This window comes from Gouania willdenowi, chromosome 18, assembly GCF_900634775.1.
Source record: "Gouania willdenowi chromosome 18, fGouWil2.1, whole genome shotgun sequence".
Classification (NCBI taxonomy): Eukaryota; Metazoa; Chordata; class Actinopteri; order Blenniiformes; family Gobiesocidae; genus Gouania; species Gouania willdenowi.
The window spans coordinates 2,028,657-2,056,487 of NC_041061.1; the positions used below are offsets into that span (position 1 = coordinate 2,028,657).

Here is a 27,831-nt window from a genome sequence, read left to right on the forward strand (position 1 = left end):
ACTTGTTTACAAAAATCATCACTCGTTCATTCCATCATTGTGCTCTATAGTTGTTTTTACATAGTTTTCTAAACAAAATGTTGTAATTAATCAAAGGTGGTACTTGGATTCATGATCTGCCAGCCAATAGGCTACGACTTTCTGTTTTTGAGTCTGTCAATCAAAGTGAATGTGGAACTGTTCATGGAAACAAGGTCGCGCGTCACAACAGCAAACAGGTAAATGTGATTTTGGCTTTTAGATGACCCATAGACCTATATCAATGTGACCTGATGCGACCTTGTTATGTTCCGCGATGCGTGTGCAGAAAAGTAGAGGCGTGGCTTCTGGTAGATTGGGAGAGGCAGTGGGAGGAAGTGGAGTTGTTGAGGGCGGGACATTGAGATGTTTCTCAGAAACTCTAGATATCAGCTTTAAGGATGGCTTGAACACTGAATGATTGCTGTTGTATATCAGTTGGTTTGTTGTACGCTTCTGATTGGCTGGTTGATGTCATGTCCGGCCTTCATTTAAAAAATTAGCCACTGATAAGAAAAGGTTATTTCTGATTAATTTAGCTCTAAACAGGTAATTTCATCTAGATTTCATAGAATTTACATAAAAACATGATATCAAACTTCTGATGTAAAAAGTATTTTATTAAAAACACACACAACAGCAAACTAGTTCAGGTGAACTTTGTTTGATAGAACTTGGTTTACGACTAATCTGGATGAGTTGAGAGAAATGAAATGAAAAAAAAGCTTGTCTTCATCTTGTTTTTGGGGGGGGGGGTAGACAGCAGACGGCCAAAGGGAGGGTCACCATGCGTCCTCTTCAAGGTTTACCTCGACAAAGGGCTCACTGGAACAAACTGCTGTTTGAGAAAAAAAATGTAAAAATTACTTTAGAGGTTCTGAAAAACTCATGTTTAAGTTTAGCTTTAGCTTAACACAGCCTAGCCTAGCTTAGCATAAAAGAAGATGTTTTTTGTTCCAGTTTCCTACTTTTACTGCCGTGCTTAGCAAGCAAGCTAGCAAGCTAAATGCTAATATTTTGCTACAATGTTGCTATATGTTTGAATGTTAGCAACGACTGAATACTAAAAGTTATCCGTCCTACGCCCATCCTTAGCACTGGATGATGACGTTTATTTACATCGCTAATGGTCTCACATGGTGTTTTCTGGTTCTTCTCCCCGTTGTCAGCGTCGAAGAAGAGGTCGGTGCAGCTCCACTGGTCCGGCTGCAGCTCCGTCGGGTTATCGGACGTAGGAGGGACGTTCTCGTTTGGTAAAACCTCGGTAACGTTGGCCGCTAGCTGTTCCTCTAAACCTGGACAGAAGAAGACAATCAGGATGAAGATCAAAGGTTCTCAGCTTGTGTTTTGGAACCTAAATGTAGGTCGCGGACCTGGTTTCAATTTAACCACAACAATAATCTCAAAATGGATGAAGTTAGTGCTTTTATTTTGAAGGAGATTACTAGATATAATTGACTTTTTCGACCCATACTGGCACCAGAATGGGTATAAAGTCAGACACTGAGGCGTGTACTGAGGCAGTTTAGTAATTACGTGTGTTTACGTTCTGAATAAAGACAAAAACAATTTGACCAAAACTGTATCATAGCAGCTTAATGGTTACGAATACTCCTTCTGGAAACACTGGTATCTTGACTGGTCTTTGTGTTTCTATTGTACTTGCTCAGTGGCACTATGTGTAGGTGCTGGTTTTCAGTGTTTGTGTGAGTGTTTGTCGCCCCCTGTCCTCTATGTGTGTAAGCGCAGAGTGTGTGTGTGTGTGTGTGTGTGCGTGTGTGTATATGACACGGGTGAATCCCATCGACCTGATTACCTTCCACTAGTAATGTCTGCTGGTGGATCGTCGTCCAGGTTCTACTCCTCGACTATTCCTACGTTTCTTAAGCTCTGGTGGGTTTATTCATTCATTTCAAATATTTCTCTGTGTTTGTTGTAAACTTTTGAATTTAGACTTTTATTTTTCAAAGTGAGTTTGAAGCGTTGCACTAGCCTCAACCAAACCGAATCAGTGTTAAACTTTAATATTGTAAAATTGCACAAAAGCTTATTAAAAATGACAGTACGCTGTAGATGAAGGTTGTTCACTTATTTACGACTAAAGGAATGAAGAGATCAATCAACGCTACGTTCAAACCCGGTCATTGTGAGGTTAGCGTCCTAGTGTAGCACTAGCTCGCTCATTTTTTGTATTTTTGATGTGTATGTTACGGTCATTGTGTGTGAATTCTTATTTTAATGTTAGGGACATTTTGTATATTTTTGATATGTGCATTTTGTTCATTCTGTGTAATTTTTGTTGTAAAGTCACTTGTTTATTGCATTCACTCAAAATGTCACACTGACGTCCATTCAGAAGTCTGGCATTTTAATGATGACTAAAATTATTATTATTTTTTTATGTCTTTGGTCAGAATCATTCTTGAATCTCCCGTAATATCTGGACTATAAAGCCACCACTACAAACCCTTTCCAAAAAATTTGAATATCATGGAAAAGTTGTTTAATTTCCATAATTCCATTCAAAAAGTTAAACTTAGTTTAAAGGTAATAAACAAATATGATGCAAAATAATGCGTTTTGTCAGGCATAGATCTTCTAATAAGGACATTTTGAGGACACATTTGTAAAAACAGTGGAGGATTCCTTTAACAACTGTATGCTCTTTGTTTCCTTCTATTAACTTTTACTATATACAAGCTGCCACAGCGCTCGCTCTCTCTCTCTGAGAGTGTTCATGACATAATGGCCATGGTTACATGATGTTTTTTAATTCTAAATTATTTATTCCAAATGAAATCATTCGGCATTAAAGTGTTCTGCTTCATGTTTACATGGAAATGGTAATTCCCGAATGAGGTTTACATGGAATACAGGTTTATTCCGCTTTAGTTAATTCCGTTCTAGGTCTGGGGGTAGGGAAGGCATCTGATTGGCCAGGGGGCGAACATGACGTATCACGTCTATCAGGAAAAACCCACAACAAACCTTTAATTGTCGGCTATAACACAGAACACCACACATTAGAACTGTTTCACCTTTATTTGATTGTAGTTTTGAATCAGCAGCTCAACAATAACACACGGTTTCAGTTTGGACCACGGAGCGGAAGGAGATAGAAAATAATCACTGGTAAATAAAGCCCAGTAAAACTCTGGAAAACAATCACCAGGAATAAATATTATCTCTCTGGTAAAGACAGTAGCTCTAATAACTGGTAAAATGATAAACTGGTGATATTACTGCCTGTACATGCAGTACGGGGACGCATTTACTCCGCCTCTGGGTCCTAGTGCCAGCCGTCCAGGGAAGCCTGTTCCGGTTTACCGAGGTTCCGTGTGTGTTTAATAAGTCTGTGATTCAATGGGAACACACACACACACACACACACACTTTAGCAGATGGTCTTCCATCCATGTCTCAATCCCCTCCCTCAGTCTTTGATTAATGTTTTATATTTTTTAGAATACAGCCTATATGGTCACCAATCTGGCTTGTGATATTAAATTTAACAGGACTTGATGTGGATTATTCAGCCTGTTCATGCAAAACAGAAGGTTGTCTCCGGGCTAGGCGTTTCACTCGCCGGCCGTTTGCTGGTGAAAACGTTCCTTTGTGATAGTAACGCTGCGGCCATTATGTCGTTGAGTGACTTTTGCCATTTTTGCAACACGAGTATGTGAGTTAAGGGTACGTTAACCATCCGCCTGCGTCAACATCTTTCTATTTTGATTCATAGCTATGCTAATAGCGGTAACCCAGCTAGTTCCTCTCCCCTCAACTGTACATGCACCAGTTTTGCTTCGGCACTTCTGCCTTTGTCACACCAGGATATCCCGCCCTAAACCACAACACTGCATCATGATTGGTTTTAACCGGTTCGGTTCGGTTTGGAAAGGCAAGGGTGGGAACAGCACAAGATGGCTTCTCCTGGTGTTCACAAACACCAGGAGAAGCCATCTTGCAGGCAAGGTTAACACTTGCTATGCTAACTGCTAACCTGCTAACTGCTAATGAATAACCATTTGTGAAAGAAAATAGACTTTTACTTGTGTGGCTCTCGTCACTCGACCCCTCTCCCTCTGAGCGCTGACTTGTTCCGTTTGGTATCGCAGAAGAAGAAGATGGAGGAGGAGGATGCAGGTTCTCAGTCATCTGAAGAGCTTTAGGAGTCGTTTGTTCTGACGAATCAAAGCACAGCTCGGTTTGTTTTATCTGAAGTGGAAACCTTGAGCGTATTGGGGGAAAAAAAACAGAAAACGTACCAAAATCATCCAAGTCGATGGGTTCAAAGGTGGGGAGGTGGACGTGGTTGGGTGGAGCGGGTCGCTGGAGGTCAAAGGAGTAAGTCTGTACAAGACGTGAGTCACATTTATTAAGTACTCGAGTACATTTAGAAGGTAGAGTGATCTTAAAATGTTACCCTGGAAGCTCTCCTCAGACAGAAGAGGATGATACAGAGCACGATTATCACCAGGATGATCAACGCCAGCACCACATAACCTACAATTATTATTATTAATAACAGTAATAATACACACGTGTGCTTACAAATAACATGTCAATTTATTTCATACAGAAAGTGACTGTTTAAAATATTCAAAAAGACAAAATATGAATATGATATTTATTTTAAAGCTTAAAAAAATCTGAAAATTATAAACAAAACGTTTTTACCTTACAAAGAGTCTAAAAATGTTCATTTAAGTAGATAAAGATTTTTTTTTAAAAAATTTAAATAATGCTGTGATAATGATGCTAATATTAATAATAAATAATATAATTAAAACATCTATAAACATGTTAATGTAAAATATAGTGTTTTAAAAAGTAAAAAATAAATAAATACTGTATACTTATGCTTTCTAATGCATTTAAAAACTCCAAATATATATGATAAAAAGCTTTAAAGACAACTTTAAAAAAAAATTACAAACAAAAAAATGTATAATAAGGAATAATTGTGGATTAACACATTTTAAAAAAGTACAATTATTTATATATTATTTTCTTAACTATGAATAATCTTAATTACTTATTCAATGAATGGCTGTTGTTTTCTTACCAGTGGTTGAACCCCAGTGTCCCACTGTCCATGAAACAAACAGTTACACTTTAATACAGGAAGTTATACGATAAAAATACAAAATAAAAGTCATCTAGGGCAGAGAGAGCTTTGTAAATACTAAATAATAAATAGTGTTTAACCCTTTCCCTGCTGTGCATTCAAACATTACTCATAACAGTTATTAGTGTTCGTAGGCAACTGGTGGCCCAGGGGCCACATGTGGCTCTAGGACTCATTGTGTGTGGCCCCCAAAGTAAACATACAAAAATGACTCCAGAAATACACATAATCAAAAATATTCAACATGACTACAGAATACACAAAATTACTATAAAATATACCATAAAAATACACAAAGTGGCTACAAAAACACGTGAACAGAAAATATAGAAAATAACTTTATGACTGCAAACAACATCTTTACTGCGAAATACACAACATAACAACAAAAAGACACAAAAATACTTCATGACACATAAAATTACAATAAATATATACAAAAGTAACACAAGATGGCTACAAAAACACACGTGAACAGAAAATATAGAAATCAAGTTAAAAAAAATACACAAAATGACTGCAAACATGCAAAATACACAAAATGATGACAGAATACACAAAATGACAACAAAAATACATGAAATGACCCAAAAAATTACAATAAATTATACAAAAGAAAATGTGTACAAAAATACACACTGACTCAAAAATTATACATAAATATACAAAATTGCAATAAAATATACAAAAGTACACGGAATGACTACAAAAACATATAAAACGACAACATACGTGTGTGTGTGTGTGTGTGTGTGTGTGTGTGTGTGTGTGTGTGTGTGTGTGTGTGTGTGTTGTGTGTGTGTGTGTGTGTGTGTGTGTGTGTGTGTGTGTTGTGTGTGTGTGTGTGTGTGTGTGTGTGTGTGTGTGTGTGTGTGTGTGTGTGTGTGTGTGTGTGTTGTGTGGTTTGACACACAGGAAGTGGAATCGAGCACTGCAGTACCTGGTGTTACAGTTGTAGCATCCGTTACCGTGGTAACCGTCACTGTGGTAATACTGGAGCTCGCGTTCCCGCTCTTTGGGCTGATGGTCGCTGTGTCGTTTTTGTTGGTGGTCGATGTTTGGACTTCAGGCTGCATGAGTGGATATGAAAAATATAGATGTTCAGAATAGTCAGATTAATGTTCATAACTTGAGGGAATTATTATTAAAGTTGTTTAGGAAAAAAATGTAATTTAAGTTTTTCTCTTTTTTTGTTTTCTTTTATTTTTAGAATCAGAAAAAACATTTATTACCAAGTAGAGTTTCAGTTTGGTGAATGGTTGCAAAAACACAAACGGTAGAATAATAACACGTAAATTAAGTTTTTCTCAGTTTTTTGTTGTTTTTTTAGAATAAGAATCACAAAAACATTTATTACCAAATATAATTTTCACATTTTGGTGGATGGTGCAAAAACACAAACTGTATAATAATAATAATAATTATTATTATTATTATTATTATTATTATTATGATACAAAACATAATTTAAAATTTTCTGTGTTTTTTTTTTTTTTTTTATAATCAGAAAAACTTTTATTACCAAGTAGAGTTTTCATGTTACAGTGGATGGTGCAAAAACAATAATAATAATAATAATAATATAATTGTATATTTTCTAATCCAATTTAGATTTTGATGAGAAATAAAACATTTACGGTTTTAATTTCTTAACCGTAACCTTTGCGCTCCATCTGCCTGTTGTTGTTCTGTTGCTTTAAGTTGCCCAGGTAGAGAGGCTCCTGATTGGTCGATGAAGTAGGTCTGTGTCCTAAGTAGTGGTTTTATTCTAAAACAGCTTAAAGACTGAGTGAAGTGCACGTAGACTCTTACTGGAACCGTTGCTGTCGTAGAAAACACATTACTGGAGGTTGTGCTGGAGATGTTGGAGCTGATGTTGCTACTTTTAGCTTCAGAGGTCAAAGTCGTGTTATTCGTCAAACCTGTGAAATGGGAAAAAAGAAAAATAGCTAAAGGACTTTGAAACTGTTGTAAAAACTGGTAAAAAAAAAAATGTTATTTGTGCATTTTTAGTGTTGCAGACGTGGAAACAAAACAAGTAAACAAGCCACGTATTTTGATTTCAATGTGAATATTTGGGTATCAAACCTTCTTCTTTCTCGTCAAGTGTGTCTTGTCCTCTCGTGGATGCCGTAGCAGCCAGAACTGTGACAGAAAGAGAAAATGAAAACCACAGAAACAAAAAAAAAAACATTTCCAGAGGAAATGCAACTGAGAATGCTGCTGCCATCACAACACAAAGAACACCAAGGCTTTTATTCTGAAAGGACCATCTGATTGGCTGCTGAAGAAAATGTACAATATTGTTAACCAATCATGATCCAGCATTTTTCCCACACCTTGGACATGAAATTCATCATTAACTGTTTTTATAAAAGTATTCTAGGGTCGTCTGATTGATGGAATCAGTCTAAGCGTGAGGGACAAGTTTTCCACAGAATAACGTACCAAAGTGTTGAGGTTTGCCTCAATGGGCTTTTATTTTGTACTTCTGGTGAATTTTAATATTAGCTAAATATTTACTTTTCACCCGTGTCATTTATATTTAACATTTAGCCTTTATATTTAACGTTAACATTTGGATTTAACATTTAGCCTTTAGATTTAACATTTAAATTTTAAAGTTAGATTTGCATTTATATTTAACATTTAGAATTTAGATTTAACATTTAATATTTGCATTAAACATTTACAATTAAGATTTACATTTAGATTCAACATTTAAAATTTACATTTAACATTTTGCCTTTAGATTGAACATTTAGATTTTACAGTTAGATTTACATTTAGCATTTAGATTTAACATTTAACATTTGCATTAAACATTTAGACTTATTATTTAGCCTTGAGATTTAACATTTAGATTTAACATTTAAATGTAACATTTGGATTCAACATTTAAAATTTAGATTTAACATTTAAGATTTGCATTTTACATTTACATTTAGCATTTAGATTTAACATTTGTATTATATTTATTTATATTAAATATCACAATTTTCACAAATATTGCTTTAAATCTGGTTAAAATTCAGATACTTTTTCAAAACGTGGTTTGTTGCTAAATGTTGTAAAACGTTGCTGCGTTACAATCGGCACCCCATACAGTATATCCTCACCCAGTATGCAGACGATAGTGTTCTACATTCTATTACATTAGCTCGGGGACTTTTACTGTTTTAACTGAGCCTAGAGGTTTATTTTTACAGTTGGTACATTTTTAAATCCCTTCACTTAAAGCCAGTCCCAGGACCATTTTACATTCCACTCGCAATGCATCATGGGACGGTTGAGTGTGACTAGTGTGCCCACCGTGCATACTTCAAAAATTCCCCATATAGTATATATCCGGGTATTTCTCACCTACTCAATCTTTTCATACTATCTAATGTGAACACACTACATACTTATTTTGATGTCACACAGTACGTTAGTATGATGTTTCTAACTCATTACAACCCATTTTGGGTCGTGAGCTCACTTTTGTTTATTTTTACCCTTTTTCTGCAACTACACCAAACTTGTTATATTTGAACCTGTTTTCATCACTTTTTCTTGCCATATTTTTGCTCTTTTTAATGCGTTTTGCTACATTACTCCCATTTTTGCCACTTTTTCAAAACATGTCATCAATATATTGTTAAAATTACACATTTTGTCTTTAAAATGTCTGCATTTCATTGTCCGGCCTGAATGAGACCAAATGTAGGTAAAATAGAGCAACGTGCTAAACCCACACATGTCTCTAACTTATGTGAGTGAAGAGGAAGAAGTCAAACCACGAGGGTTCCAACATGAAAGTTTCCTCTTTATTACGTCTGAAGTTAAAAGTTTAAAACTCACCGAGAAGACAGAGGCGACTCCACAGCTCCATGATGAGTGTTTTAATAAGAAGAATTGATCTGAGTTCCTTTATTCACCAGCGTCTTCCTGTACGAACGCTCTGCTCTGTTTCTGGTTTCCTCTGTGACACCACAAACAGCAGCCGCTAGCACACGCTACATCACATTATACCGTGTGCTAGTGCAGCACCAGGAACTAAAGATTTCTTTGAATTCAAAGTCAAGATTTTGTGGGTTGAAATTGTGTGTTGGGTTTTTTAAGCAGAAAGTAGAGGATCAGAAAATAAACGTTATTAAAAACCAATAGCAAAAGAAACAATTTTTCACAACAATTAGATGAATTTATTTTAAAAAAAACAACAGAAGGTTCATCACGTCACAGTAAAACACTTGGGCGGTTTGTAAAAAGGGGCGGAGCTGAGGTAAGGCTTTGTGAGAACAACACACACAAGAAGAAATGAAACCTCAGAACAAGTCAGAGTACAGGCCTTCATTTCAAAATAAGTCTAAATGATAAAAACTGCATATTTTAATTAGATTTTTTCAGAAAAAGGCCATAGATTTTCAAAATAAAATGAGATAGTCATAAAAAACTAAAAACTAACTTAAAAATTGATTATTTTCATTGAAATCTTTAAGAGCTAAATCTGTTTAATGCATTTTATAAAGAAAAATGTAAACTTGGGTGAATTGTAAGGTCTGCTTTTCAAAGTAAAAGCCCACTTTTTTTTAAAAAACGGCTTAAAAAAATCACCCTATAAAGTAAGTTACATCTTTTTTTGACTTGTAAGTAGTTTTAATTTTCCCCCCAAAAAAGAATTTTAAATATTCTAAAAAATAAATAAAATGTAGTAAATTTTTAAACCGTTTTTCTTGCGATCCACAATTTTCCAGTTCAGTTTCCATCCTCTGCTTCTTAGGTTGATCATATGTCATTAAATATTATATGTAAAACTGATTTTAAATTATTCTCATTCATAATAAAACATAATTTACACATGATTTGCTTCCCCTACTGGCCGAGAGTGGAACATTCCAAACATTGTTTCTGTTTAATTTGGTTGAACGTGGTTCAGTTCATGGAACGTGAGCAGTGTCATTCCTCGTGGGGACAGTCCAGTGCGATGCTGTGCTCCAGGCTAATAGCTGCTAGCTCCTTTAGGAACTCTGCGTAAAGGACGATGGCGAACACTCGGCTCTTGGCGTTGGGCGGAACGGGCGGACATGACGGCAGCGGCAGAAAGTTGGTGTTGACTGAACCGTTGGTTTTATCAGCGCCGCTGCCGCCGCACTGAAGGCACTCTGAGACAGAAAGGAAACATTAAATACGTGATATTTATTAGTACGATAAGTTAGTGTCAGTGCTAAGCTAACAAAACATGGGAATAGTCGCTACATGTAAGCTAACCAAACGTGTTGGACTGACTGCTAAATACAGTAAGTGCCAAGCTAACCAAACATGTGGTACTGGTCGCTAGGTGCTAAGCTAACCAAACGTATATGGGACAAGTCGCTACATGCTAAGATAACAAAACATGTTGAATTGGCAGCCTCACTTCCGTCAGTCTGCTCCAGGGCAGCTGTGGATACAATAGTAGTTTACCACCACGAAGTGTGGAATGAAAGAATAATCCCTTAATTGGAACTGTTCGCTAGGTGTTAAGCTAACCAAATATGTGTGAATGCTTGTATCGTGCTAAGCTAACCAAATATATGAGGCTGGTTGCTAGGTGCTAAGCTAACCAAATATATAGGACTGGTCACTAGATGATAAGCTAACCAAACATGTGGGAATGCTTGTTACGTGCTAAGCTAACCAAACATGTGGGAATGCTTGTCATATGCAAAGCTCACCAAACATCTGGGACTGGTCGCTATGTGCTAATCTAACCAAACATGTGGGAATGCTTGTCACGTGCTAATCTAACCAAACATGTGAGGCTGGTTGCTAGGTGGGTAAGCTAACCAAACATGTTGGACTGACTGCTCACTAAGAGCTAAGCTAGTCAAACACGTGGAACTGGTCACTAGGTGCTAAGCTATCCAAATATGTGGGAATGCTTGTCAGTTTTAAGCTAAGCAAACATGGGGAACTGGTCGCTAGGTGCTAAGCTAACCAAATGTGTGGGAGTGCTTGTCACATGCTAAGCTAACTAAGTATGTGGGACTGGTCGCTAGGTGCTAAGCTAACCAAACTTGTTGGATTGACTGCTAAATAAATGCGAAGCTAGTCAAATGCGTGGAACTGGTTGCTATGTGCTAAGTTAAACAAAGATGTGGGACTGGTTGCTAGGTGTTAAGCTAACTAAACATGTGGGACTGGTTGCTACGTGCAAGTTAAACAAAAATGTAGGACTGGTCGCTAGGTGATAAGTTAACCAAACATATAGGAATGCTTGTTACATGCTCACCAAACGTGTGAGAATGCTTGTTTTGCGCTAAGCTAACCAAACATATGAGGCTGGTCGTTAGGTGCTAAGCTGACCAAACATGTGGGGCTGGTTGTTGGGTGCTAAGCTAACCAAATGAATTGGACTGGTCGCTAGGTGCTATGCTATCCCAACATGTGGAACTGGTCTCTAGGTGCGAAGCCAACCAAACATATGGGACTGGTCGTTATGTGCTAAGCTAAACAAATGTGTGAATGCTTGTTACATGCTAAGCTAACCAAACATGTGAGGCTGATTGCTAGGTGCTAAGATAACCAAAAGAATGTGACTAGTCATTCTATGTTAAGCTCACCAAACATGTTCGACTGACTGCTCACTAAGTGCTAAGCTAGCCTAACATGTTGAACTGGTCGCCTTGTGCTAAGCTAACCAAAAATGTGGAAATGGTCTCTGGTAGCGTAGCACATACCATTGGTGACAGAGCAGGGTCAATGGGTAAAGGGATGGAACCATGTTATCAGGTCCATTTATCGGTTCAGTTCACCTCTGAGTTTGGCGTCCTGGTCTTTGGCCAACAGGAACCTCCAGGCTTGCCTGACCAGAGCATTGTAGTCTGGATGTGCCGACATGTAGCGCTCGATCTGAGCACGAACCGTCATGAGCACCTTCAGATACAGCCCAGTTAAAACATGGCAGAAATCACACAAGTGTGTGTGTTTGTGTTTGTGTCTGTGTGTGTTTGTGTCACCTGGTAAAGTCTGCGGACATTTGGCTGCTCGTGTGCGTCCGTATCCAGCAGGAAGGACCTTAGCAGGGGTTGGGGGTACGACGCCAGCTGGGCCAGGATTCCTGTTACCAGCAGGTTTACAGCGATGGAGTTTTCTAGAAGATTCTCCAGCCGAGACAGAAGGACGCTGATGAATGGACCTGAAGGAACACTAGATGACTCAGGGTTGATCCATAAATATTTCCCAACAATTATGGAAAAAAATTGTCAGATAATGTATGATTCCTTTAAGAACCAGCAATCACAGTCAGATACTTTAACGCCCAGCCAAGCAAAGATACAGCAAATATTGTGATTGAAGAAGTTAAACACATTATCTCGTTTCCAGTTCTCAGTATGAAAATGCAGCCAAGAGCGTCAGAGGGAGATATTTTCACTTTTGTTTGGTTGGTTGGCTGGTTGGGTTTTGGTTGATTGGTTGGTTGGTTAGTTGGTTGGTTGGTGGGGTTTGCGTTGGTTGGTTTGTTTCGGTTGGGTTTGTTTGGTTGGTTGGTTGGTTGGTTGGTTGGTTGGTTGGTTGGTTGGTTGGTGGGGTTTGGGTTGGTTGGTTAGTTGGGTTTGCGTTGGTTGGTTTGTTTCGGTTGGGTTTGTTTGGTTGGTTGGTTGGTTGGTTGGTTGGTTGGTGGGGTTTGGGTTGGTTGGTTAGTTTCGTTTGGGTTGGTTAGTTAGTTGGGTTTGGGTTGGTTCGCTAGGTTGGTTAGTTAGTTGGGTTTGGGTTGGTTGGTGTTTTTGATTGATTAGTACTTTAAATTTACTAAATATGCTTTAAGTACAACATTTGGAAGGAATGTGAAACAACACAATACACAAAAACATACTAAAAAACACCATATGTAACAACAAAAATCAACAACATACAATGACAACAAAAATGCACAAATCAAGAACAAAAAAACTGGAAACGGCAAAATAAATATCAGATGTTTTTCATCTCTAACGTGGACGTGGTATGTTCCGTAGGGTAAAACACAAACCTGTGAAGGGAGCCTTGTGTCTTCCATCCTGATCTTTAATAAAGATGCTAGTCTCCTCCTCTGTCATCAACTCTTCTTCTTCCTCTTCAATAATCGATCCACAGCTGAAATCAAAGCCGGCGTTGTCGTCACCCTCCAGTTTCTGCCTCAGTACTCCAACACGTCTCCTGAAGGTAGCGATATCGCAAGTGACGTCATCGCATTCCGGCTCCGCACCTAAGGAAACCATTAACTGGTGGTACTGGGTTGTGAAACTGTCCTTGGTTTCAGGAAGACTCGGAGACTTTGACAACTCGTGGGTGACGACGGAAGATGTTTCCTCAAGGTTTTCCTTGCCCTGCGATTTGATTTCTTTATCTTTAATCTCATCACATTTGCAGACGATGTGATTGTTTGATCGTATTCCGTTGGTGACGATGTTGTCTGGAACGCTCATCGTGTCCTCGCTCCTCCTCCTCCTCAACATGATGCTGTTGACTGTGTTCGTAACCGTCCGCCCTACCACCGCCGCCGCCCGTTGGCTGCTCGAGACGCTTCGTTGCCGCTCTGCGTCCTTTTGCGCGACAAGGTCGTAGACCAGCACGTCGTCCTGGAACTCGGATTCCTCCACGTAGGAACCGTGCACCAGTTTAATGGCCGTGCGTTGCATTTCCTGAAGGTGTTTTGGCGGTGGCGGTGGCGGGGTTGCGCACATGTCTGCCTCCACGTTTACGTCTCCATTTGTCAATCCCGACGTTGACGGATCGTCGTCCATCAGGAAGTCTTCCCACTCCAGCTCCAAAGCCGAGCTGGCTCTTCCTGTTTGGATCGCGGTGTCGGTGGACGAAGGCGTCGGTGAGATGGTGACAAGAAGAGGCGCGCAGTCATCCTCCACCTCCTCTCCCCGAACATTCCATTCAAACGGCGATGGGTCAATGCCGTCGTATGGCGCCGACCACAGACGACACGCCCTGCGGACCAACACAAAGTAGTCAGAGGTGAGTCTTTTTTTGTAGCCCCCCGTCTAATTTTGTGCCGCCCCCAAAAGTGTAATTACACACGATGACTCGAAAAATAAACAAAAATAACAGAATAAATATGCAACATGACAATCAACATAAGAAAAATACACAAACAACCCCCAAAAAACACATAAAATAGGAAAATAACAAACAAAACAACTCCAAAAACATACAAAACCACAACAAAAAATCAAAAACTAGAGAAAAATATACAAAATGACAAAACTTTACAAGACACACAAAATGAGAGATTTAAAAAAATACACAAAATAAGAGGAAAAGCCAGAAATGCACAAAAATGACAAAAAAGGAAATGAAAAAAAACTGAAACAGAACTATACAAAACAACCAAAAAATGAGAAAAATGCATATAACATGTTTATGACTCAGAATGTGATTGGTTGTTGTTTAAACACAAAAAAAAGGATGATGTGAGGAACCTGTGAGCAGTAGAGATGTTTAGTTGTGCGTCCCAAAGGTAGTGAAGGTAGTTCACGTCCATCAGGAAATCACAACCACGGAAGTAGGCCACGGACGGACCTGAGGAGCACAAAGTGTGTGAGATGCTGCTCTGTGTGTGTGTGTGTGTGTGTGTGTGTGTGTGTGTGTGTGTGTGTGTGTGTGTGTGTGTGTGTGTGTGTGTGTGTGTGTGTGTGTGTGTGTGTGTGTGTGTGTGTGTGTGTGTGTGTGTGTGTGTGTGTGTGTGTGTGTGTGTGTGTGTGTGTGTGTGTGTGTGTGTGAGACCTGCTGCTTTGCTCCACTGGATGTGATCTGATGAGCTTTGGAGGCGTTTTGGGCACCAGGAAGGAAGGAGGAGGAGGAAGGAGGACGAAGAGTCAGATAAGCTCCGCCCCCTCCTGGTGAGGTGACTGAATGGGATCAGAAACCTGAGGAGCACACACACACACACTAGTGGGTATACTGAGTTCATTAGAGAGGTTACTAATGAGTTTACTGCCCCCCTGTGGCCAATGTAAGCCAGCAGCTGATTGGTCGGTTGGTTGGTACCTGAACACCAGCTGCAGCATCACGTCCTCACAGAACAGACCAATCAGAGTCCTGAACAGAGCCAGGGACACAGTTCCAAGCTGTGAGATACCGACAGACACAAACAGAATGATGACAAAACGCACAAAATCCTGATAAAAACCACACATATTGGTGATAAAATTACAGAAAACTACACAAAATCCCTCCAAAAACATACAACTACAGCAAAAACGCACATCATAACAACCAAAACACAAAACCACAACAAAATACACAAAATCCTGTTAAAAACAACACAAAACACAAAAGAACAAACAGAATGATGACAAAAACGCACAAAATCCTGTCAAAAACCACACAAATTGGCGACAAAAATACAGAAAACTATGCAAAACCACTCCAAAAACACACAAAATGACGAGAAAACTACAGAAAACCACAACAAAACACAAAATCCTGATAAAAATACACAAAACAACAACCAAAACACAAAACACACAAAATCTCAATAAAATCCACACAAAATGCTGATGAAAATACAGAAAACTACACAAAATCACCACAAAACGAGACAAACGCACAAAACCACGACAAAAAACACATCCACAACAAAAAGTACACAAAATTACACACAAACATAATGAAAGCACACAACAAAACTACACAAAATGAAAAAAAATTCATTAAAATGCAAAAAAAACTAAACTTAACATAATACACAAAAAAAAAAAAAACTTGTTGACAATAAAAACACTTTGCATTGATTGTCTGATCCCGAGGACGACGTGGTTGCTTCTCTGGTATGTAGCGTACCTGGAAGGGTGTGTTTATTCTGCTGACCAGCGTGTCCAGGATGTGCACAGTGTCGTGCGTGTGCAGGAGGATGAAGGAGAGGAAAGTGTGGAGGAGGGCGGGCTCAGAGACGGAGCGCAGGAACAGGTCCAGGTACGCCGTGGTCGTCATCACCTCCTCCACCGTTAGCTGAAACACGCAGAACACAGAGAGTGAACGACACCAGGAAACGATTCGCAAAAACATGGCCCTCTGGTGGTGATGTGATGCACTGCTGGTAAAGTATGAAGGAATCGGATCAATATTTAGTTTATTTACCTAGTTTATTAAGCTTTTAGAGTAAGTGTCTCAGTGAATCTGCTGCTGTTCAGTGCTCTGTGTTATGTATGATGCTGATAGCAGTAGTCATAACATAGCAGAGCCTCCTCAGGCAGAGACCTTGGTGAATGCTACGGTGGTATCTGGCCTGCTTAGGGCAGTCTGACCAGAACTGACCAGAAGAGAGTTCTGTAATTTCATATTGTATATGAAAAGCCCCCAACTATTGTGGCAGTTTTGAGGAATGAGACAGCGTTCAGCTTTAAGGTTGCTGGTCAGATGCTGACTCAGGGTTTATTATGTTATAGGGTTTTAGGGAAACAGACCGATCTGGGATTAGAAGGTAAACAAGCTTTCAGCGTGTGTGCCTCAGTGAATGTGCTGCTGGTCAGTGCTTTTACTGTTATGTATGTTGCTGATAGCGGTAGTCAAAACCTTGGTGAGTGCTATAAATAGCTAGGTTTCCATTACAGATTTTTGCGAAAAAAAAAGCAGTACATCTAAATGTTGACAAAGTATAATTGCGTTTTGGACGTGTGAAATTCCTCCACAAACTTTTTTGCAATATGAGGGTTTTTTTTTAGAAATTCAGGATTTTCCATTACCAGTTTTAATGATTTAGATTCTAAGCATGTCCAAGGGTAATGGAAACCCAGCTAGTGTAGGATCTGGCCTGCTTAGGGCAGTCTAACCAGAACTGTCCAAGAGATAGTTCTGTGATTACACATCACTGTCCGTATCGCGAGTAGATCTGTTTCTGTGCTTTTGTGTGTTTTACATAAAACCAGTACCTTGTGTAGAGCCGGGGCCAGAACCGGAACCAGGAACCCGTTGTAGATGTAGCTCAGCAGCTGACAGCGAATGGAAGGATGTGCGACCTGAAACGGAGAAACGTTTCTTTAGGGTTTGAACCCAACAGTTACAGCATGTGAAGGCGTTAGCTTAGCGCTACCTTGACGACAGCACTGCAGAAGTCTAACGAGTGCAGGAAGTGGACCAGAGCGGGGACCTGTGGACCAGAAGCAGTGAGTAACTCAATAGGTTTCTTTGGATAGGTGGAATGGAAATATGTGACTAGCATGGCCTGATGTGTCAATAATATTCTGTAATTTCCAAAAGTCCCTTTAACAACTGAGAGGATCTGTTGCCATGGTGATAATGGTGTTTTAACTGGTTGACCTGGTGCCAGTCGGCTTGGTCCAGGCAGTGCCAGTCTTCACTGTAAACCTGGAGCCTGGCCGGAAGAGATGAGTACAGCCCAGACAGACCCGTGGCCAGCACCTACACACACACACACACACGCGCACACACACACACACACACACACACACACACACACACACACACACACACACACACACACACACACACACACACACACACACACAGGTTCGCATTGCATTCCTTTAGTCCTTTTTCAACATGTTGGTTTGTATTTTTCTCGTTTTTCTTCTGTGTGCTGTTTTTTTGTGTATTTGTTTAGGAGTATGTGTTAATGTGAATGAACACTGACAAATTTGGTTTGAATTATTATTTTTTCCACACATAGCCCTAATCTTAACTAGCCTAGTTTAAATTAGCCTAGCATGGTCCTGACTGGACGAGCTTGGCTGAGACTAACCTAAACTAGCCTAGCCTAACCTAATATGCCTTTGTGTACAACCTTCTACTTCTATCCAAAAACTAGTCTCGCCTAAACGAACCTAGTTTAGCCCCGCCTCAACTTGCCTAAAACCCTAACCCTATTAAAGATAGATTAACCTAGCCTAAACTAGCCTTCAATAAAAACTAACTGAGCCACACTACCTACTTATAGGTTTAGCCAATCTCGGAGCCGAAGTGTACATGATTTAGCTAAAGCTAACCAAATCAACCTAGCTTAAAGAAAAAATTAGCACACACTCGCCTAGCATACCATTTTTGTTTGACTAACAGTTGCCTAAACTAGCCAAACCCCCAGAACAAGTCTTGTCTTAACCAGGCTATATACAGCATTACCTAAACTAGCCTGGATTGACTAGCCTAGCATACAATTTATGTTTGATCAACAATTACCTAAACTAGCCTTCAATAAAACTAAACTGAGGTACACTACCTAACTTGGTTTAGCCAATTTCAGAAACGCCTAGGTAAACATGATCTTGCTAAAGTTAACCAAATAAGCCTAGGTTTATTTTATTTTTTTAAGAAATTAGCACACTAGACTAGCATGCAATTTTTGTTTGACTAACAGTTACCAAAACTAGCCTAACCTCACCCACAGAACAAGTCTTGTCTTAACCAGGCTATAAACAGCATTACCTAAACTAGCCTAGCTTGACTAGCTTAAACTAGCATAGCCACTTCATAAACAGCGTAATTTGTGGAAATTATTTTTCGTCCAGTGGCTAGTTTGAGGCAGAAAGTGATGTTAAATGAGCCAAGTGCAGTTACAAGTCCTTTAAGTCGACCAAAATAATTTTAAAATAAACGTAAAACTAAATAAACTTTGATGAGACGACTAAAACTAAAACTCAGACTAAATTTGAATGTCTGAGCCTGAGGTTCAGTCTGTGTTAATCTGTCAGTGCTTCACTAATCTGCTGCACACTTAAAGAAGGAGGCCGCGTTGCGTCACATGACTCTAATCTGACCCCGTGTGAGCGTGTGTGTGTGTTCACCCACTGGACAGAAGTAGGTGTTGTCAGTGATGTGTTGAGCAACTCGTGATTCTTTCGCTGACAGGGACATGATGAGCAGGAGAGCGTCCCTAGCCTGTTGACCAACTGAACCCTGTCTGAGACACACACACACGTGAGCAGACAACTGTAAAACATTTATATTGTAAAAATGTCATCAACAACATTCATGTCAGCATTATATTTGTCATTTTGTGTGTTTTTGTTCATTTTTGTTTTGTGTATTTTTCTGTTTTTGTGCGTTTTTGTTGTTTTGTGTTTTTTTTAATCCGTTTCTGTGCGTTTTTTTAAGTGATTTTGGGTATTTTTGTTATTTAGGTTCACTTGTGTTTTTCTCTCATTGTATATATTTTTTTACTTTTAATTTCATGTTTATTAATTTCATTAATTTTATCCATCTTTTAATTGAATTATTATATTAATTTGGTCAATTCTTTCAATTTATGTAATTAAAAATGTTTCCAAAAATTATTTTATCATTATTCTAAAACAATTATTTCTACCATGTTCATTAATTTTCGTGTGTGTGTGTACCTGTGTGTGTATGGGATGAGCAGGGAGAACAACAGGAAGTTGGCCGCGCCCTGGTCCTCACTAGTGTGGAAGAACAGTTCTAGTACCGACGGGTCCCTGACCAGAGCCGCACAGAGCTGGTTCAACAGCAGCACAAGCTCCGCCTCCACTGCACCGCCACTCTCTGATTGGAGAGAAGAAAGTTACAGTAAGTAAGAGGGAAGTATCATAACGTTCCTTCCAACAGGTGTGGAAATGCCGTTTTAGGTTGTTTTTGTGAAATAAAATTAATTCTTTTAAAACATAAACTAAACAAAAAATAATACTAAAATTCAGGAGGAAAATGGATGAATTACATTTTTTAAACTCTAAAAACCCAAATTACTTCCTCCTGCAGTTAGACATTAGAATGTCTTGTCTTAACCAGGCTGTATACAGTGCTACCTAAACTAGCCTAGCTTGACTAGTCTAAACTAGCTTCACTTGACTAGTCTAGAATACAATTTTTGTTCAGCTAACAATTGCCTAAACTAGCCAAACCTTACCCCCAGAACAAGTCTTGTCTTAACCAGGCTATATACTGCATTACCTAAACTAGCTTAGCTTGACAAGCCTAAACCAGCTTAGCATACTTTTTTTTTCGACAATTACCTAAACTAGCCAAACCTCACCCCAGAACCAGTCATATCTTAACGAGGCTATATACATCACTACCTAAACTAGCCTAGCTTGATTAGCCTAAATTAGCCTAGCATACAATTTTTGTTTGACTAAGAATTACTTAAACTAGCTACACCTCACCCCCAAAACAAGTCTTGCCTTAACCAGGCTATTTACAGCGCTACCTAAACTAGCCTAGCTTGATGAGCTTGCTGAAGCTAACCAAAATAACCTCGCTTAAAAGTTGTTTTTTTTTAAAAGAAATTTGCCTAAACTAGCCTACCATAAATGTTTTTGTTTGAATAACAATTACCTAAACTGGCCAAACGTTACCCCCAGAACAAGTCTTGCCTTAACCAGGCTGTATATCACTACAAAAACAAATTTCACAGTAAAAGCACAGGAAGCCAGTGCTTATGTAGCTAACGTTATTTTCTCTAAACATCATGGTAAAATGTTGCCCCCTGCAGTCAAAGACTGGAGGCTCACCGGAGGCGGGGCCAGCGCAGGACGCCAGCAGCATCATGAGCGGCTTCAGGACGGGTTTGTGGTGCAGCAGCGGCTGTCGGGCCTGAGACAGAAGGTTCTGGTACATCCGGAGCTGCTCCAGCTTCATGTCCTCCGTGAACTGCCGACGCAAACTCCACAGGAAGAGACGCTCCATCACACCCTCCAACACCACCAGCTCCAGGATGGGACCCATGGCGCCGCCTGGCCAATGCAAGAAGAAGAAGGAGAACAACGAAAGAGACGACAGATGAAGAAGAACAAGAATAAGAAGAAGGGGAACAATGAAAAGACTACAGCTGGAGAAGAATGAAAACAATGAAAAGACTACAGATGAAGAACAATGAATAAACTGCCGATGGACAACAAGAAGAAGATGGAGAAAAATGAAGACTACAGATGGAAAAGGAGGAAAATAACAAGAAGTAGAAGAACAAATACAACAAGAGCAAAATGGACAGACAACATGGAGAAGAAAAGCAAGAAGAACGAGAACAAAAAACTAGAAGAAACTAGAAACGAGAAGTCGAAGAAAGAATACAAGAAAAGAATGGACAAGGAGAATAAAACTACAAATGGACAACAATGAGAAAAAGGAGAAGAACACAAGAACAAAGAAAAGACTCCTGATGCACAACAAGGAGAAGAAAAATAATGAATGAAAGCAACAAGAACAACATGCATGTTTCACACCTTGCCCCGCCTCCTCCTCCATCAGCAGGAACAGCATGTGTTCTACATAGTTCTGGACGGCGCTAGCTTCATCAGCCGGGATTGGACCAGCACCGCCGTGACTAGAGAAGAAGCTCAGCGCTCCACTACGACTCGTCTCGTGTTTCTCCAGGATCTTCACCACCTACGTACAGAGTCAGCGTTGGTCTGATGAGCTTCAGTGTTTGTAATATTTAAAGTGTAGTGACGTTCTTTTTACGACATTAACTTTATCAGTGATTTCTGTTTGTCATGCTCTGCTGAGCTACTGACTTAGCATGAGCTATCACAAGATTTTTAACCTTGTTTTAACTTATCTCTCATTATCTTATTCTAAATAATGTCATCTTACTTTATCCTATCTTATGTTATCCTATCTTACATTATCTTAGGTTATTTTACTGTATTTCACGTTATTTTACGGCACTTTTACATTTTTCTTGCGTTTCTTTATATAATCTTGTCTCTTTACGTTATCTCATTCTATCTCGTTAGCTTATTTTACGTTATCTTGTGTCACTTTCCATTATCTTGCATTTCTTTATCTCACATTATCTTATTTTACATTATCTTGCGTCAATTTAGTTTATCTTACTGTAGCTCACGTTATCTTATTTTACGTTGCTTTACATTATCTTTTGCATCTTTACATTATCTCACTATGTCTCACGTTATCTTATTTTACGTTACTTTACGACACTTTACATTATCTTGCGTCTCTTTACGTTGTCACTGCATCTCACGTTATCTTATTTTACATTATCTTGCGTCACTTTACGTTATCTTACTGTCTCACATTGTTTTAATTACCTTATCTTGCTTTGCTTTACGGTATCTTACTGAATTTCACATTGTTTTATTTTACGTTATCTGAAGTAAATTTTATCTTACGATATCTTACTGTATCTTACATTATCTTATTTTGCGTCACTTTGACTTTACATTATCTTACTGCGTCTCACGTTATTCTACATTACCTTCTCTTCTGTTGCATTATCTTAACTTAACTTATGTTATCTTACTGTATGCTATCTCATCTAATTTTTTTATTGAATGTGAGAGAAAAATATTCTTTGAATTTACTCACAGTTTAAAAATAGGGGTCAGACACACACACACATCTGGGTCAGTTTCTCACACACACACACACACACGTGGGTCGGACATTGTGTGTAATGGGGACAGTCTTTGTGTGTTTTGTCTTTGGTGAAAGAAGACCAAAGCACAGTAGACCTTCTGCTCCCTGATTGGCTGAGAGGAGGTCAGCTGATCACCTGAGCCCAGTGGTTCTTGAAGACGATCATGCAGGTCTCCGGGTCGACTCCGCTCAGCGTCAGGGACTTCCCGCGGCCCCCGACCACCACGGTGGCCATCATGGTGTCCAATGAGAGTAGTCTAGCATCACTAGATGCTTTTGTCCAGGATTAGGCTCCGCCCACAAGCTAAGAGAGGGATTGAAGTTTAAATACGTAGAATATTATTAAAAATATATATTATTAGTTGATTATTTCAAGAAGGTTTCTTTGTTTTTCAAGATATTTTTGTTCCGTTTAGCGATTCATGTTACATGAAAACTTTCATTTAGACTATTTTATAATCTATCACTTTGTTATTATGAAATATTTTACACTTTATTATTAACTTAATGTTTATTTAAGTTTAATGTCACCTGCAAATGAATTTGACAGCTTATATAATTATACTGTTGAATTAATTAATATTAATTGTAATTTCTTTTTAGTTAATAACATTTTATTAGGTCATATAACCACAACAAAAATACGCAAACACACAAAATGACAAAAACATCAACGCAAATGCAACAAAACACACAATCCCCATAAAAACCACACAAATTGAGGACAAAAATACAGAAAAGTACACAAAACCACATCAAAAACACACAACCACAACAAAAATACAGCAAAAACACACAAAATGATGACAAAAATAGACAAGACAACAATAAAAACACAACCAAAGCACAGACAACAAAACACACAAAATCATCCTAAAAAAACACAATGAGGACAAAATACAGAAAACCACTACAACAAACCACAACAAAAACTACACAAAAATACAGGAAATTTGCACAAAATAACAAAACACAAACAAAACCATAACAAAACTACACAAACACAAAAAATGATGAGACAGACGTATCAGAAACACACAAAACCACAGTAAAACACACAAAATGAGGACAAAAATACAGAAAACTACAGAAAACCACTACAGAAAGACACTACAACAAAAATACAACAAACCACAACAAATATGACACAAAAACAGACAAAATGATGACAAAAATACAATGAACCACAACGGAAATACACAAAACTACACAAAATGACAAATTACACACAAACATCATGAAAGCACACAAATAGAGAACAAACATACACAAAACCACAACAAAACTACTCAAAATCCCCATAAAAACACAGCACAACAATAACCACACAAAAACAGCAAAATGATAAAAATACACAACACAACAAAAACTATTGAATTAATGTATATATTATGTATAATCTGTTTATTATGCTTGTGTGTTGTAAATATTTTTTGTATATATATTAATTTAATGCATTAAAAAAAAATTCTTTTAAATAGTAAGTTTTATTGAATTACTCTTAGTACATTCTTTAAAACTATGTTCACAATAAATTTAATCGTTTTTATTCTGTCTTAATAATGTTTTAACTTTTTGTGAAATGTTTAAACTTTATTTCTGTTGAAACATAATTAATTTATTCTTGTTTTCTTCCCAGGTCATTACGGTCCTCTACTTTAAATAAACTTTAAATAAAAACGTGTCTGTGAGAGGAGGAAATGAGGCGTCGTGTAAACAGGAGTCGTACCAGAGGGCGTTCCAGGACGTTCCATGGATTCCTGCTCAGGTTTCTGCTGTGGACCCACGGGTCTGTCTCTGGTGGTCCTGGAACTGGAATAACAATAACCACACGTCAGTTAAGCTTTATTCAAACACGCCTGACTAAAAAACCTAAATAAAAGATAACGAGACGTCATATAAAGAAAAACATGACACTGTCAAAGTTCAGACAGCCAGACATAGCAGCTAGCTTAGCCGCTAGCTAGCTAGCATAGCTGTTGCTAACGTAGCTGCAGAGAGTCACTGGTTGGAAACATGGGGTTTGCGACCCTTCAATAGAAGCTGGGACCAGGATTTGGATCCCAGCTGGTGTTCTGGTTTAAATAGAAACCGTTTTAAATGGTGACCACCTTGGTTGGAATAAAGAGACGTTCAGGAAACATTCACAACGTTTTCAATTACGGTTACAGTGAGCGCCAATTACAATAATTTTTTTATCCTCAGTCAATTACAATTACGTTAACAGTTACTAAAGTTCAATTACAATTAATCACAAATACTGAAATAAATAACCTAATAAAAGTTAACCTTTCTGTTGTGTTAGCTTTATGTTAGCATCTCTTATGCTAACAGGTCCTAAATTAGCTGTAAAATGCACTAAAAACAAATGTCTATCATCTCATTTATTTCCTATCCATTGGTTACCTTGTTATTCATCCTAATCAATGAAAATATAGGTTTTAATATTTATGGTCTGAGCCTTTGTCAGTATACCCCTAGATTTTTATTTTTTTTTAAATGGTTAAATGTGGGAAAACTTGACACTAAACATATTTTAATAATTGTTAACAACACATGTATAGAACTGTACATAGAACTGTAACATGGTTCCCCAGTTCTGCGTTACATTATAATTGACACATTTTTATAGAATTTTCATGGCAATTACAAAGTAAATCATCTGAGCTCAACTACAATTTCATTATGATTACGGCAGGAGCAGACTTTTTAAATTACAATTACAATTCAAATTAGGCCATAATTGGAATTGACTATCAATTACGCAATTACAATTAGAATTGAGCCCAATTATGTTGAGAACCCGAGAAAACCAGGTAGTTTGTCTCTCAACCCCCAGCGTTCTCTGCTGATGTTTTACACAAAAAACCATCCCACTGGTTTTTCGGGCCCAACGTGGATACACACACACACACACACACACACACACACACACACACTAGTCTGTGCCATCTGTGAGTCTAATCTCTGTTCGCTAGATGATGAAAACAGCTGGATTTCAGATTGTGGATTAGTGACTTTAACTCTAAATACCATCAGGAAGCCCAGCACTGTATCACACAAACACCAAACAACACAACACAATACACAACAATGTGTGTGTGTGTGAGAGTGTGAGTGTGTGTTAGGCTCCAGGCAGTAATGGGGGTACTTGAAAGAAAGAGTGAAAAATTAAAAAATGAAAGCATTAAAAATATGGGGTTTTATCATTTATATTTTTCGTTAAAAATGATAATCATACTAAATATTACCAGCAGCACACAAAACGACAACACACACACACTAAATGAGATAAAAACACACAAGATCGCTGCAAAATACGCAAAAATTAAAGAGACACATACAAAACGACAACAAAAAACACACGCAGAGATAGAAAAATTTAAATAATACAAACAAAACGCAAAAACAACATGAGAGAAAAATATAATGGAAAAAAAAAGGAACAGACAACAAGAAAATACACAAAAAAACACAAAATGCTGGTTGTAATTAATATAAATACTTCAAATACAAAGGTCAGTCTTAGTCCCACCTTAGGAGGAAGATAACCAGAAATGATAAAAACTATAGAATCTATTCAGAAGGCACTATCTTTCCACTTATTTACAAAATGTGGTTCTTTAAAATGTGTGTTATCTTATGATCTATAGGCAAAGGGAGGGACTTGATTCAAAAGTTAGAGAAAGGAGGAACTAGAGCCAAAATAGTAAGAAAACCACTGGTTTAGAAGTTACAGAAACACAAACGTCCTCAAAAAACCCTAAACTTTTACTGCAGTACCATATTATTATTAAACAATACCATACGATCTATGCTTTTTATTGTCTCTACGATGAAATGAGATGGAATTCTGTACGATAAGATCGGTAGCATATGCAAAATTTCGGCCAATGAAAATTTTTGGCCAAAAACCGAAAATGCACTTTTGGGCCATTTTTGGTTGAAAATTTTCGGTGGCTGTAATAATTTTCATTTTGGTTCATTTCTAATGAAATCATAGACAATAGTCAACTTGATTCATGGTATTATGCACATTTTTAACTATTTCAGGAAGTTTCTAGTCGATAACGTGTGTTTCAACGAGACGAGAGTCTTTCTATTATGTCTTTTTTTAATATTATGTATGAAGTATTTCTCTGATTATGTCTCTTATTATTTTACTGGATGTTAGAAGAGTCTGTCTGCGCTCAGAGGACGAAAAACACACAAAACTTAATCTGAGGAGAGCCACGTTTAATCCCAATCCAGCTCTGAGTGAGTCAGTCATGCCATCACACAAACCAGGGATTAAACACACACACACACACACACACACACACACACACACACACACACACAGACCTGAAGTATACATCTGACCTGATTTCTCTGTTATTCAGCAGACAGAGGTTCAATCAAATTAATTGTGTGTGTGTGTGTGTGTGTGTGTGTGTGTGTGTGTGTGTGTGTGTGTGTGTGTGTGTGTGTGTGTGTGTGTGTGTGTGTGTGTGTGTGTGTGTGTGTGTGTGTGTGTGTGTGTACAGTAATCGGTACATGTCACATTATATTAAATTGTAAAGAACAAAAGTCACATGTAAATGATTAATTACTCTAAAGATCCACATTATTTAATTGAAAGGGCTTCAAATCATCAAAAAATTATTATTTATAATAATAATAATAGTAATTCATTTTATTTAAAAGCACCTTTCAGGCCACCCAAGAACCCTTACAATAAGAACAGTGCAACACATTATAAAACAGAATAATACAAAAAAGAAAAACAATAATAAATATTTCTAATGATACAATACATACTGTATATATAGTATAATAATTATTATATGCAATTAGTAATCTTCCTGGTTTTGTATTATGGCGTATGTTATTTATTATAGGGTTATTGTAGCGTTATATTCAAATTAAAAATTGAAAATATCTATTTAAAAAAAAAACTCTAATTAAAAAACTGTTGGAGAAATACTTTTTTTTAATTAATAAATTTTCCAATTTTTGCACTTATTGAAAAGCAAGTTTAAAAATAACTTGTTACGCAAATACGTTTCCCGTGTGCGTGTGTGTGTGTGTGTGTTTAGTAAATCAGTTACACTCAGTTCCCGCGCACACGCACGCCTCTTACCTTTGTGATGTGTGTTAAAGTCCTTTGTTTGTTCCTAAAGTGTTAAAATCAGTCCTTAAAGCTCCGTCAAAGTCACCAAACGTCTCTAAATCCGCAGCGTTTTGCGCTTTATCGCCTCATTTGGTTGTTTCACAGCGAGGGGCTTTAAGATGTTCTGCTGTCAATCATCCTGCTGGTCGCTAGGTGACCCTCCTAGCCCCACCCACTGAGCCGCTAGACCACGCCTCCAAAAGAAAGCAGCGGGAGATGACGGCGGCCATGT

The 27,831-nt window shown here is 38.1% G+C and overlaps 2 protein-coding genes across 4 annotated transcripts; both read right to left on the minus strand.

Moving 5' to 3' along the window:
* Positions 1–617: 617 nt before the first annotated feature.
* Positions 618–9,134, minus strand: LOC114480496 (uncharacterized). Of its 3 annotated transcripts, XM_028474698.1 has the most exons (10): positions 8,990–9,134; positions 7,235–7,291; positions 6,959–7,068; positions 6,087–6,216; positions 5,084–5,107; positions 4,442–4,521; positions 4,284–4,368; positions 4,068–4,199; positions 1,155–1,313; positions 618–856 (listed from the first exon to the last, which is right to left on the minus strand). In XM_028474698.1, the coding sequence occupies exons 1-10, from the start codon at positions 9,018–9,020 to the stop codon at positions 801–803; spliced, it is 864 nt and encodes a 287-aa protein (XP_028330499.1). In that variant the 5' UTR covers positions 9,021–9,134; the 3' UTR covers positions 618–800. The 3 variants fall into 3 exon arrangements, with proteins under 3 accessions (XP_028330499.1, XP_028330498.1, XP_028330497.1); XM_028474697.1 differs by having other exon boundaries at positions 618–853; positions 4,068–4,368; XM_028474696.1 differs by having other exon boundaries at positions 4,068–4,368.
* A 666-nt stretch (positions 9,135–9,800) lies between these two features.
* On the minus strand, positions 9,801–27,695 carry LOC114480559 (protein FAM160A1-like). The gene is made up of 18 exons (XM_028474795.1): positions 27,570–27,695; positions 24,177–24,259; positions 22,584–22,751; positions 21,292–21,454; positions 20,581–20,802; positions 19,453–19,615; positions 18,905–19,016; positions 17,420–17,521; positions 17,193–17,249; positions 17,032–17,118; positions 15,944–16,111; positions 15,149–15,228; positions 14,885–15,027; positions 14,581–14,680; positions 13,140–14,089; positions 12,127–12,305; positions 11,923–12,043; positions 9,801–10,290 (listed from the first exon to the last, which is right to left on the minus strand). Exons 3-18 carry the CDS (start codon positions 22,683–22,685, stop codon positions 10,085–10,087), a joined length of 2,955 nt encoding a protein of 984 aa, XP_028330596.1. The 5' UTR covers positions 22,686–22,751; positions 24,177–24,259; positions 27,570–27,695; the 3' UTR covers positions 9,801–10,084.
* Positions 27,696–27,831: the final 136 nt, after the last annotated feature.